The sequence below is a fragment of the Lutra lutra genome, chromosome 11 (assembly GCF_902655055.1).
Source record: "Lutra lutra chromosome 11, mLutLut1.2, whole genome shotgun sequence".
NCBI classification, from domain to species: domain Eukaryota; kingdom Metazoa; phylum Chordata; class Mammalia; order Carnivora; family Mustelidae; genus Lutra; species Lutra lutra.
Window position 1 is genome coordinate 13,648,080 of NC_062288.1, and position 12,290 is coordinate 13,660,369.

The 12,290-nt window shown below is 37.3% G+C and overlaps 1 protein-coding gene across 11 annotated transcripts in view; it reads right to left on the minus strand.

The window, feature by feature from the left end:
• SUGCT (succinyl-CoA:glutarate-CoA transferase) overlaps positions 1–12,290 on the minus strand; it is an 802,332-nt gene that overhangs the window by 755,326 nt on the left and 34,716 nt on the right. For all 11 annotated transcript variants that reach the window (XR_007121423.1, XM_047694504.1, XM_047694502.1 and 8 more), the window contains exons 4-6: positions 11,307–11,392; positions 10,731–10,781; positions 4,287–4,407 (exon numbers count right to left, since the gene is read on the minus strand). Coding sequence is in view for 10 of the 11 variants with exons in the window: in XM_047694504.1 (XP_047550460.1) it covers positions 4,287–4,407; positions 10,731–10,781; positions 11,307–11,392 (258 nt within the window). In the remaining variant the exon portion in view is untranslated. The remainder of the gene's footprint in view (positions 1–4,286; positions 4,408–10,730; positions 10,782–11,306; positions 11,393–12,290) is intronic.

Genomic DNA, 12,290 nt, shown 5'->3' on the forward strand with positions numbered 1-12,290 from the left:
CCCAGCCATTCTAAGATTACTCTCATCAGCAGTAAGGCCAACATGTGAGTGAGAACAGACTATTTGGGCTTGGACAGCACTGACAGAACAGCAATGCCACTGGGAAACATCAGGGAAGTCTAGGATCCCAATCATAACATGTGCAACTTTAGACTGATCTAATCAGTCTTATTTTTAAAAAAATATCAAAAACAAACACTGATTACCAAGAATATCAAACTTTTACAAAAGAGATGGCCTTTACTTTATATACACACAGATTCATGACTCATAAACGACCTCCGCTTCCAAAGACTCCGTTGACATTTAGACTCCCTGACGAGTAAATATGATTAGCAACAAATGAAAGAGAAGACCAAGACTATATTCTTCTCAAGTCAAGCTGTTCAGTGTCTTGTCATCACTTGACAATGTAAGTTATAACAATGTAACATACAACAATGATAGACATCTAAATATGGAAAGCACAGAGGCACTTAATATTTAGTCAAGAGGCCTGAATTGTAAAGCCATCTGCCATGAAATAGCCGTGTGACTGGAGGTCTCGTGGCATTCCGGACCTCTTTCCTTATCAGGAAATAAAGGAGAATGAACTGTATGGGTGTTTTTCTCATGATTGTCAGGAGATGGGGATGTAGAGGATTACAGAATTATGGAAGGTGCTTGTTCAGACTGTAAGTGCCTCTCCCCATCACCCCCTTATTCCCCCATCCCTATCACCGAAAAGCATATCAAATCTGCACTCTCCCCATAGCTGAGAATCTCCACATTATACAATCTATCTCCAGGGCCCTTCGACACACTAAAATGTGAACACGGATCTGAGAGCTGGAAGAAAATGCAGAGATCCTCTAACCACAAGCCAAGACCCAGAAGAACTGCTGGCTTTAACTGTAGTTAGTTATAGATGTGAAACTTTGGGAACTGTGAGGCTTCCCAAGTGGAGTAGCTTTTCTTTTTTTTAGATGTTATGTATTTATTTGAGGGACAGTGAAGGAGCAGGGGAAGGGGCAGAGGGAGAGAAGAAGCAGACTCCCTGCCGAGTGGGAAGCCGGCAGCCCAACCTGGGGCTCCATCCAAGGACCCTGATATCATTACCTGAGATGAGTTAGATGCTTAACCGACTGAGCCACCCAGGTGCCCCCCCAAGTGGATGAGCACTTTTGTTTGGCTCGGGGATGTGATAAAATACATTATTATTCCTAATCTTTACCCCTCTTGGAATCCATGCCTTGCCATGTGACTCTGTAGATCCTGCCACAAGAGTAAAACATATTTCACTATGCAGTGGTATTGGGCTTAGTCGAGTGACTCGCCTTGACCAAAGGAATGCAAGCCAATGGGATGTAGCTAATGTTTTAAATGTGCTTGTGAGGTGAGGCTCATTCTCCTGTACTCTTGCCTTTCATTATGAGGAAAACATGCCTTTGGTGGCCACTGGTCCAAGGAGTGTGAAAGACAGGTACAGCACAGCAGACCCCCAACCCCTGAAACTTGGAGCCAAATCTAACCAGTCTGGATCAGCTGAATCTCAGCCAATGCAAATTCATGGGAATGAGAAATAAATATTCACCGTCATTGAAGATGGTTTATTTGCAAGTTATGTAGCATTTTATAATAACAAGGTAATGTGAAGATAATATTTTACCTATTTTAGTAATTTAGACCTCCACATTTCCAATAGACTGTGAAATTTTAAGGAAAAACCTTTCCCTCTTTCTGACACATATAAATATTGATATTCAGACACAAAGACTGAAGTATGATTACATATCTATAAAATAGTACATTTAAGAAAGAGTCAGAGTTAGTGGCAAAGAGTCATCTACTATTTACAGACGCTGGCTCTCCTGTTGATTCGGTAGGGAAGTTAACAATCATCCCCTCTAAAATAATATCGACCAAACATTGCAGTTATAGCTTAATCTACATTTAAAAAGCACCACATAATTATACTGTGAAAAGCATCATTTATACTAAAGTAATATGTCATAGTCAAAGCATTATTATATCTCAATTAACCTGAATGCATAGAAATGGGAGTATTTTGGTAATTATTACTTTATGACTAATAAAGAAACATTTTTAATCCTATCGCTCCTCAACTACCCCCACCACTCCTACCCTAATTCAAGCTGCCAGTATCTCTGGCCTGGAGTAGTTTAATAGCTTCACAATTGTTCTTCCACTTGTAACATTGTCCTCTACTGTCTGTTGTCAACATGGTAGCTAAAGTGATCCTTTTATGGTGGGGGGGGGCTTTTCTCCCCAGTGTTCCAAGATTCATTGTTTATGTACCACACCCAGTGCTCCATGCAATACGTCCCCTCCTTAATACCCACCACCAGGCTCACCCAAGCCCCTACCCCTCTCCCCTCCAAAACCCTCAGTTTTTGTTTCTCAGGACGTTAGGAGAAGGAAAGGAAAAGAAAAGTGATACTTTTAAAAATACATCAGATCACGTGGATGGAACTAGAGGGTATTATGCTAAGCAAAATAAGTCAATCAGAGAAAAACAAGTATCATATGATCTCACTGATACATGGAATTTGAGAAAAAAGGCAGAGGATCATGGGGGAATAGAGGAAAAAAATGAAATGAGACAAAACCAGAGAGGAAGATAAACCATAATAGACTTAATCTCAGGAAACAAACTGAGGGTTGCTGGAGTGAAGGGCGGTGGGAGGGATGGGGTGGCTGGGGGATGGACATTAGGGAGGGTATGTGCCATGGTGAGTGCTGTGAATTGTGTAAGACTGATGATTCACAGACCTGTACCCCTGAAACAGATAATCCATTATATGTTAATAAATAAATAAATAAACAGGTGAAATTTTTAAAAAATAAAAAAATATAAATACGTCAGATTATTATCATTCTTCTGTTCAAAATACTCCATTACCTTACAAACTTATTCAAAGTAAAAGTCAAATTCCTTAAGAGGTGCCAACAAGCACCTTGCTAACCAATACCTTCCTGTTTTTCTTACTGTTACATTCCCCTTGTTCCCTGCTTCAGCCATCCTCGATGGTCCTCAAACATGCCCCCCACATTCCTGTCTCAGGTCCTTTGCACCTGCTGTTTCCCCTTCCTGAAGCCATCATTGCCAATATCTGTATGATTCACTCCTTTACTTCATCCAGGTCTCTGCTCAAATGTCAATTTATCGAGGGAGACTTCTCTCTCTTTTTTGTTTTTTTTTTTAGCATTTTATTTACTCATTTGAGAGAGAGAGAGAGAGTGAAAGCATGAGTGGGTGTGGGGGGATGGGGAGGAGAGGCACAGGGAGAGAGAAAAGCAGGCTCCCTGCTGAGCATGGAGCTCACTGTGGGGCTCAATCCTAGGACCCCAGGATCATGACCTGAGCGAAATGCAGACTCTTCACCAACTGAACCACCCGGGCACCCCCAGGGGAGCTTTCACTTATCTCCAAGTATAAAACAGCTCCTCCTCACCCCATCCCTCTTGCCCTACTTTATTTCTCTTTAGCCCTTATCATTAATAGGCTCAATTACAAAAAAATAAAAAACTTAAAGAATATGTTTATTTATTTACTATCTATCTCCTTAACCTATAACATAAGGCAAACCTCCATGTATTATCCACGGCCACATCCCAGAACCTTAGAATACTGCCCGGCAAATCACATGCCTGCAGTAAATATTTGGTAGATGAATGAAGAGTGAAAATTCTATAATTTTTTCTGATAAAAACTATTAATGTAACTAAGAATTTTCACAGCCACTTTTCTATATTACCTCCCTAATTAATAGATAAGTGCTTAAAAATAGATTAAATTAACTCAAATAATAACCTTTTTTCCTTGGACCTAACACATACACACACACAAACACCCACAACATTCCCCAGCTAAACAATCTGGAAGACTTTACTGAACTCTTTTCCTTCACCTGGCTTAACACCTTTGAATAAATTAAGGGGATATGTTGATTTCCTGCACTACCCTAAAGCCAATTAATATTTCACCTACAATTCTATGTATGAATTAATAACAGTATTTTGTAAATGTCTGTAAAATATCAATAGAAAAATTTGCAAAAACAAACAAACAAAACTACAGGCGTACAATTCAAGAATACAAACAGCCAATAAATACATGAAAAATCTTCATTTCGGTTACCTATCATGATTAATTAGAGAGCGAGGGCTAGGGAGAACAAAATCACTTCAAGAAAACCAATACAAGCAAGAGGTTTCTTACAGGAACAAGGAAAGCCAACTAACTAGAAAATCTATTCACTGACAAGAGTGTGGGATCAAAATACCTGTGATGGAACAGTAGATGATGTGAGGGGCAATCTTGTCTATATCTTCATATCCAAGGCCCATAGCAGACAGCCTGCCAGGGACGTAGTTTTCCACAAATACATCACAAACAGCTGCAAGCTGAGGAAGGAGGGGAAGATGAGTCAGACTTCTTAAGGGACTTCCAACCTTTGAACAAACCCCCACATGACACAATTTGGATTTTAGTAAACACAGTTGATCCTCACATTGTAATAGTCCAGAAAAATGACAGGAAAAGTAGAATTACAAAGTAGAATTAAATGAATATAAAGGCACCAGTGGGTCAACTACTATGAGATATTATAGACAATAAGACAATGGCCACTAAAATATTCAGCAAATAGCATGGTGTTAAGGGGATATGCTTACATTAAATGTAAGAAATATCTAGGTTACATGGTCCTAATATAGTCTCAAGTAGCTTAGATAGAAAAGTTAAAATACATGTACAAAAATATATGAAAAACAGGGCCGCCTGGTCATTAAGTCATTAAGCGGCTTCCTTTGGCTCAGGTCAGGATCCCAGGGTCGTGGGGTCGAGTCCCGCATCGGTCTCCCTGATTGGAGGGAAGCCTGATTCTCCCTCTCCTACTACCCCTGCTTGTGTTCCCTCTCCCGCTGTCTCTCTGTCTCTAATAAGTAAATAGAAAAACCTTTAAATAAATATATATTTATCTTATTATATATTATTTTATTTTATTATATATTTTATATTATTAATATATTATATATTTTATATATATTTAATTATATATTTATATAATACATATATATAAATATGTAAATAAATAAAAATATATGAAAAACATCTTAAATCCTGTAGAAGAAACTAGATACAATGTCTTTGCTATTCTCCATCCTTACTATGTAATATTCCTCATTACAACCTGCACATATGGGCACTTAATACATATAAATGTGATTCAGAAATCCTTTTATACTTTTCAGATGTTTCCTTTCCAAAAAGTTCTAAATGTATTTAATTAACCATAAGAAAAAAAAACTATTAAACGGTAACCCCGTGTAGGCACTCCTGCCGGCAGAAAAGGACACAAACTACATCAAACACATATAGGTTTCTACATGGATCAGCTCTCGTTGCATACATTCTGCACAGTGCGTTATGTCGTACCTTACGCAAAGGGCATTTAATGAATTATTTTTAATTTTAAAAAACCCTGTGTGGGTATTTCAAGAAGTTAAACATAGAATTACCCTATGACCCAGCAATACCACTCCTAGGTATATACTCAAAAGAACCAAAAACAGAGACTCGAACAGGTACTTGTATGCAAATGTTCATAGCACCGTGACTCACAATAGCCAAAAGGTGGAAATAATCCAAGTGCCCATCAATGGACAAATGTACCCATAAAGCAGAATATTATTCAGCCATTAAATAAAGAACGAAGTTCTGATACATGGTACAACATGGACAAACCTTGAAAACATTATGCTCAGTGAAATTAACCAGACACAAAAGTATAAAACTTGTATGATTTCACTTATATAAAATATTCAGAATAGGCAAATCCATAGAGACACAAAGTAGATGAGAGTTTATCAGGGGCTGGAGGGAGAGGGAAGTGGAGAGCTATTGCTTAACAGGTACAGTTTCTGTCTGGGGTGATGAAACCTTTTAGAAACAGATAGCAGTAGTGATTCACATGAATGTAACTAATGCCACTGAATTGTACACTTAAAAATGGTTAAAACGGAAATTTTTATGTTCTATATATTCTACCACAACAAAAAACATTTTAACTGTGTAGACTATTTGTATTTTCAGACTTTGTGGAACTCTAAATCACATCTCAATATACATTAAGTATCCAGATGGACCACAAATAAATTCACTGTTTGAGTAAGACAAAAAAATAAATAAAACAAATAAGTTATGCTAATAAAAAAGTATTAAAAATATTATAAAATACTCAAAATAAGCAGATTAAAAAACAACATACATTACATTATCTCGTGTTTTGGGGCAAAATGAGTATACAAGGGTATAAAGAGATTTGACATGATATAGTAAAATATTAATTTTTTTCCATGAACATGTATTAGTATTTGTATAACATGACAAAGATTCTTTTACTAACAAGAGCTGTGCTCAGAGCACCAGGCAGTCTGGCTCTATCACATTATTAAAAAAATATGGAACAGGTGAGTTTAAGAGCTACACATTTCTTTTTTTTTTTATTTAAGATTTTATTTATTTATTTGACAGAGAGAGGAAAAGAGCAGGCAGAGAGGCAGGCAGAAAGAGAGGGGGAAGCAGGCTCCCCGCCAGAGCAGAGATCTTTTTTTTTTTTTTAAGATTTTATTTATTTATTTGTCAAAGAGAGAGAGAGAGTGAGCACAGGCAGACAGAGGGGCAGGCAGAGGCAGAAGGAGAAGCAGGCTCCCTGCCGAGCAAGGAGCCTGACGTGGGACTCGATCCTAGGATGCTGGGATCATGACCTGAGCCGAAGGCAGCTGCTTAACCAACTGAGCCACCCAGGTGTCCCCAGAGCAGAGATCTTGACACGGGGCTCAACCCCAAGACCCAGAGATCATGATCCGAGCCAAAGGCAGAGGCTCAACCCACTGAGCTACCCAGGTGCCCCGAGCTACACATTTCTACTCATAAAGATGCACAGTAGTTTTTAAGCTTACCCAAGAACTGAGTATGTGTGCATTCTAATATTTATAAAGAACTATCCCAAAAAAGTATATAGTGCAGAAATTTTTCTTTTCTCCATTTTATAAATATTTATTTTAAAGATGTCTTAGCCACTTGCTAGATATTGATTCTTCGTTGCTCTGTCATTCAACTTATTCTCTCCTTCTCTGTTTCAGGATATTCAGCCATTTCAAGATCATGTATGTTTCCTAAAGCTTCAGCTAATCATTCATAAAAATTCTAACACAAAAATGTTAAAATATGGGGCGCCTGGGTGGCTCAGGCAGTTAAGCATCTAACTTCGGCTCAGGTCACAGCCTCCAGGGCCTGGAATGGAGCCTGCATTGGGCTTCCTGCTTCGCAAGGAGTCTGCTTCTCTTTCTCTCTCTCTCTCTCCCTCTGCTCCTCCCCCACCGCTCACTCTCTCTCACTCTCTCTCTCTCTCAATTAAATAAATAAAATCTTTAAAAAAAAAAAAGGGTGCTAAAATCATAACATCAGAAAACTCCCTCTGAGTTACACTGCTCCCCACTCTAACTACAAGTGTTATGTATGACAATTGCTTCAAAGGAGCCCAGCTATTTACTGGCATTTCCCAAATACAATAATCTACTAAGAAATAAAGTGAGAGGACTGGTTTCCAGTTTTACTGCTGATCACCTCTTCCTCATCTAAGCGCTCACAAATCACCTAAAAAACTATCCTAGAATCTGGCCCAGAATAAAAAGCAAGCACAATTTTGTATGAGTTAGAGAAGCTACTATCTTTTTCTTTCTAAAACAGAAGAAAGAAAATCCTCCTTCTAGCCAAAGAGTAAATAAGAACTAAAATTAAGTTGAAATACAGAGTATCTAATTCTGACTCTTTGTTATACGTAATTTAAGAACACAGTGGAGATCAGAAATAGAAAGGAAAGTGATGATAATAATTTAACCACATTGCTAAAGAAATCATAAAATAATTTTTTAAGTGTTATATCAAAGAATATGCTTATTGGCAGGAAAAGTATTCTGAAAGATTTCAGCACAAAGTTTCCTATCTTCCACTTTAAGATAGTTCACGAGGCGTCTGGGTGGCTCAGTTAGTTCAGCATCAGACTCTTCATTATGGCTCAGGTCATGATCTCAGAGTCATGATCAAGCCCCACACTGGGCTCCGTGCTCAGTGCAGAGTGTGCTTGAGATTCTCTCTCCCTCTTCCCCTGCCCCTCTCCCTGCTCACACTCTTTAAATAAATAAATAAATAAATCTTAGAAAAATAAAATATATAAAATAGTTTTAAAATACACACACAAACACACACATAGGCATACATATGTAAATAAGCAAATACAGCAATATATTAACATTATTACATCTAGGCATAGGGTTGAAGAAAGTTCACTATACTCTCTTTCAGCTATTTTGTACATCTGAATTTCACGTAAGAAAATAAAATCCAGGGGCTCCTGGGTGGCTCAGAGGATTAAGCCTCTGCCTTCAGCTCAGGTCATGGTCCCAAGGACCCTGGGTTCAAGCCCCGCATCAGGCTCTCTGCTCAGCGGGGAGCCTGATTCTCCCTCTCTCTGCCTGCTGCTCTGCCTACTTGTGATCTCTCTCTCTGTCAAACAAATAAATAAAATCTTTAAAAAAAAAATAAGAAAGAAAGAAAGAAAGAAAGAAAGAAAGAGAAAGAAAGAGAAAGAAAGAAAGAAAGAAAGAAAGAAAGAAAGAAAGAAAGAAAGAAAGAAAGAAAGAAAGAAAGGAAATAAAATCCATGACATTGCTCTTTGGAACATATCATGTGCACACAATATGGATATTGTGACTGTCAACTAGTTAACATAGAGAATTATTTGAAATATAAATGATATGTCAGAAAGTTAATAAATCATATTGTTATGAAAATACTGGGCTCTACATAGATTTTCTAAGCAGAGTTTTGTTTTTTGCTCAAGCTGTTCCTAGTTAGCCTAGTAGACAAAGGAGTCCTAATTTTTGAAGCTCTCATGTATCCAGCTGATTGCTTTGTATGCTACTTTGGAACTGTTTCCATAAACTAAACTCAGTATATTAGCAATCATAGCCACCATGGTCTGAATAAAGAGGTTGTTTTGCTACTCTTAAGCTGAAAGAGGAATCGATGCCAGAAAGCTTAAAAAGACTAGGCAAAAAATAATTTTTTCCCTAGGCAATAAGATATATAACATGCTAAAAGCTAAAAACATGGAACTAGCTAAAAGCAACAGACATCAATAATGTCCCCAATACAATTTATTTAAGTTTAATATGACTTGAAATGTACTTTACTATTATCAATCAGACACGAAGAGAAATCAAGCTCATAATGAAAGTTAATTCAGGGGCGCCTGGGCATCTGCCTTCAGCTCAGGTCATGATCCCATAGTCCTGGGATCAAGCCCCGCATCAGGCTCCCTTCTTAGTGGGAAGCCTCCTTCTCCCTCTCCCACCCCCCTTGCCTGTGTTCCCTCTCTCGCTGTCTCTATCTCTGTCAAATAAATTTAAAAATTTTTTAATTATAGGGGCGCCTCGGTGGCTCAGTCATTAGGCATCTGCCTTTGGCTCGGGTCATGATCCCAGGGTCCTGGGATCAAGCCCCGCATCAGGTTCCCTGCTTGGTGGGAGGTCTGCTGCTTCCTCTCCCACTCCCCCTGCTTCTGTTCCCAATCTGTCAAAAAAATAAATAAAATCCTTAAAAAAAATTTTTTTAATTATTAAAAAAAAAAGAAAAAGAAAGTTAATTCAAGGTAGAATGTAAATGTAATTCAAAGTAGAATAGTAAAAGACTGGCAAGATCCAAGGACAGCAAGAAGGAAGTCCTGGAGATTTGTTTACTTTGGTCAGAATCATACATGCAGTCCTAAAATACTCAAAAGCACACTTACGCACTAGTAGCAGGAGTTATGAATTCCACCTATTGAGAAGTTCTAATGAAACAGCAAAGTATTTGCTCAATCAAATCTGAATCCTTGACTACTTAGGATAAAATATCAGAATGCTCTGAAATAGAAGCAAAGAGTCAGGAACTGTGACCACTGAAGATGATACTGAGAGACAGAACAGAAAGAGGAGACTTAAGGCAAGAACAATCTTTAAGGCAAGAAAATCTTAAAAAAAAAAAAAAAGCTGACATCACCTACCTGAAGTCACGTAAGCTAATAAGTAAAGAAAGAAGGATTAGAACCTCCGCAGTGGAGAACTAGGGTGCACCAAACCAGTACCCAATCTTGCCCCTCAAGCAAAGATGCTGAAATCAGCTCTGGACATATTAGCCATCTGAATAAAGGTTAGAAAAGCTTGGGCTCTCCAGTGATGGGACCCCCATCACCGGGTTCAAACCTCAGCTCTTCCCTTTACAAGCTATGTCCTCTTCGGAGCATCCCCTGAGCCCATGAGACTTACTGCCCTCCCATGAAAATGAGGATTCTAATACCCACTTACAAGTCAAATCCTGAGGATCTGAGGGAATAATATATGGAAAGTGTCCAAGCCTAAGAGTGATGCAGAGTAGGCATTCAGTCAACAGTAGATAGTATTATGACTGAAAACTTTCACAGGGTAGAGAAATATTATACAAAACATATAAGAAATTAGAAAGCAAATTTCACTTACAATAAATGTAAAGTTAAATTCTTAAATGGCGTTTACAGGAAAATTAGCGATTGCCAATGAAATAAAGTTTTAAAACACTTTAACTCATGTTCAAATCCCCAGTTACAACCCAGGCGGTAAGATATCTTCCATAGAGCATACTGTACCTCTTTGATGATTTTCACCCCTTTGGGATCCTTGATATTAACAGCTATACTCTAAAAATTAAAATATATATATTAAAATAATAAAAAGGTTTTCATATTACTGACAGTTCAATAAGGAAGCCATTCATATCATATGTTCTCCTGTTAAAGTGTATTTTCCTCATGAAGAAGCATTTGAATTATCGTTACTGATTTTTATCTGCAATGGAGATATATTAGGATGATAGCAAGGATTCTAGTAAAATTTTTTCAAATAATAATACCAAGTGTTATGCAATTAGCAATCTCTGAAAGAATAAAATGTAAAGAATCAAATGATTTCTCTCTTTAATAAAATTATTCCATTATAAACCATTATAAATTCTCATGAAATAAGTTAGTAGAGAAGGAAAATTAGTAAAAAGCTCTCTTGTTTCTATTTTGTAACTAGTGAATGAATAAAATTTCACCTTCTTTTAAGTACTAATTATATATACAAGAAAAGGACAGAAATGAATGAGCCAAGGTAATATCAAAAGTTTTGTTATTACAAAAGAATTATATTTAAAAAAACAAAGAAAGAAATTATATTCTTACTTTTTTATTTCGATTAACACTGAGGAAATAAGTACTTTCTGTCCCCACAAAAGGTGGCCCCCAAGTTCGTGTATCATCACCAGCTCCTGAAAATAACAGTATGAGCTATTAATTTTTAACTCTTAAACATTATGAGACATCCAAACCAACATTCACCCATCATATACATTCACAGATGCCTACACAAAATCACCTCAATTCAGTGGAATTAAGCAATCTCCAGGGGCCTTAAGAACATGTTGCAACTCTCCAAACTCCACCTTATTCACTAAGTCCTACCGTCTCATCTCTCACTGGAATCCATCCTGAAAGTCAATATCCAGAAAGAAATATCCTTTTAGCAGTCTTCAGATTTAATAAATGGCAAATTTAAAAGAAAGAAACCTACTTTCAGTTTTTGGCAAGCAAAAAGTAAAAATCTTTGGCAGTTTAGGTCAAAAAGTAAAAAGCTTTGGTAGTTTAGTTCAGCTCTTTCTGTGTTTCTTGGCATTAAATGTGCAAAGAAATGCTGAGTCTGTGAAAGATTTTTGTTAAATAATTAAACCAGAATAATGGTAAGCGAGATTTTATAATAAAATGGCATCATAAATAAATAAATAAATCTTTAAGTTTCTGTGAAATCCCAGAAATAAACCCAAGCATACGTGGTCAGTTAATATATGACAAGGGAACCAAGAGCTCTCGATGAAGAAAAGACAGTCTTTTCAACAAATGGTTATAGGATAATTGGATACTCACATGTAAAAGAATGAAACTGAACCCGTAGCTTACACCTTTCATCACTCACAGAAATTAACTCAAAAAGGATTAAAGATTTAAACATAAGACCTAAAGCCATAAAACCCCTAGAAGAAAACATAGGAACAAAGTTCCTTGACATGGGTCTTGGTGATGATTCTTTCGGATTTGATACCAAAAGCACAAGCAATAAAATCAAAAATAAACAAGTGGAACTCCATCAAGCTGAAAACCTTCTGCACAGCA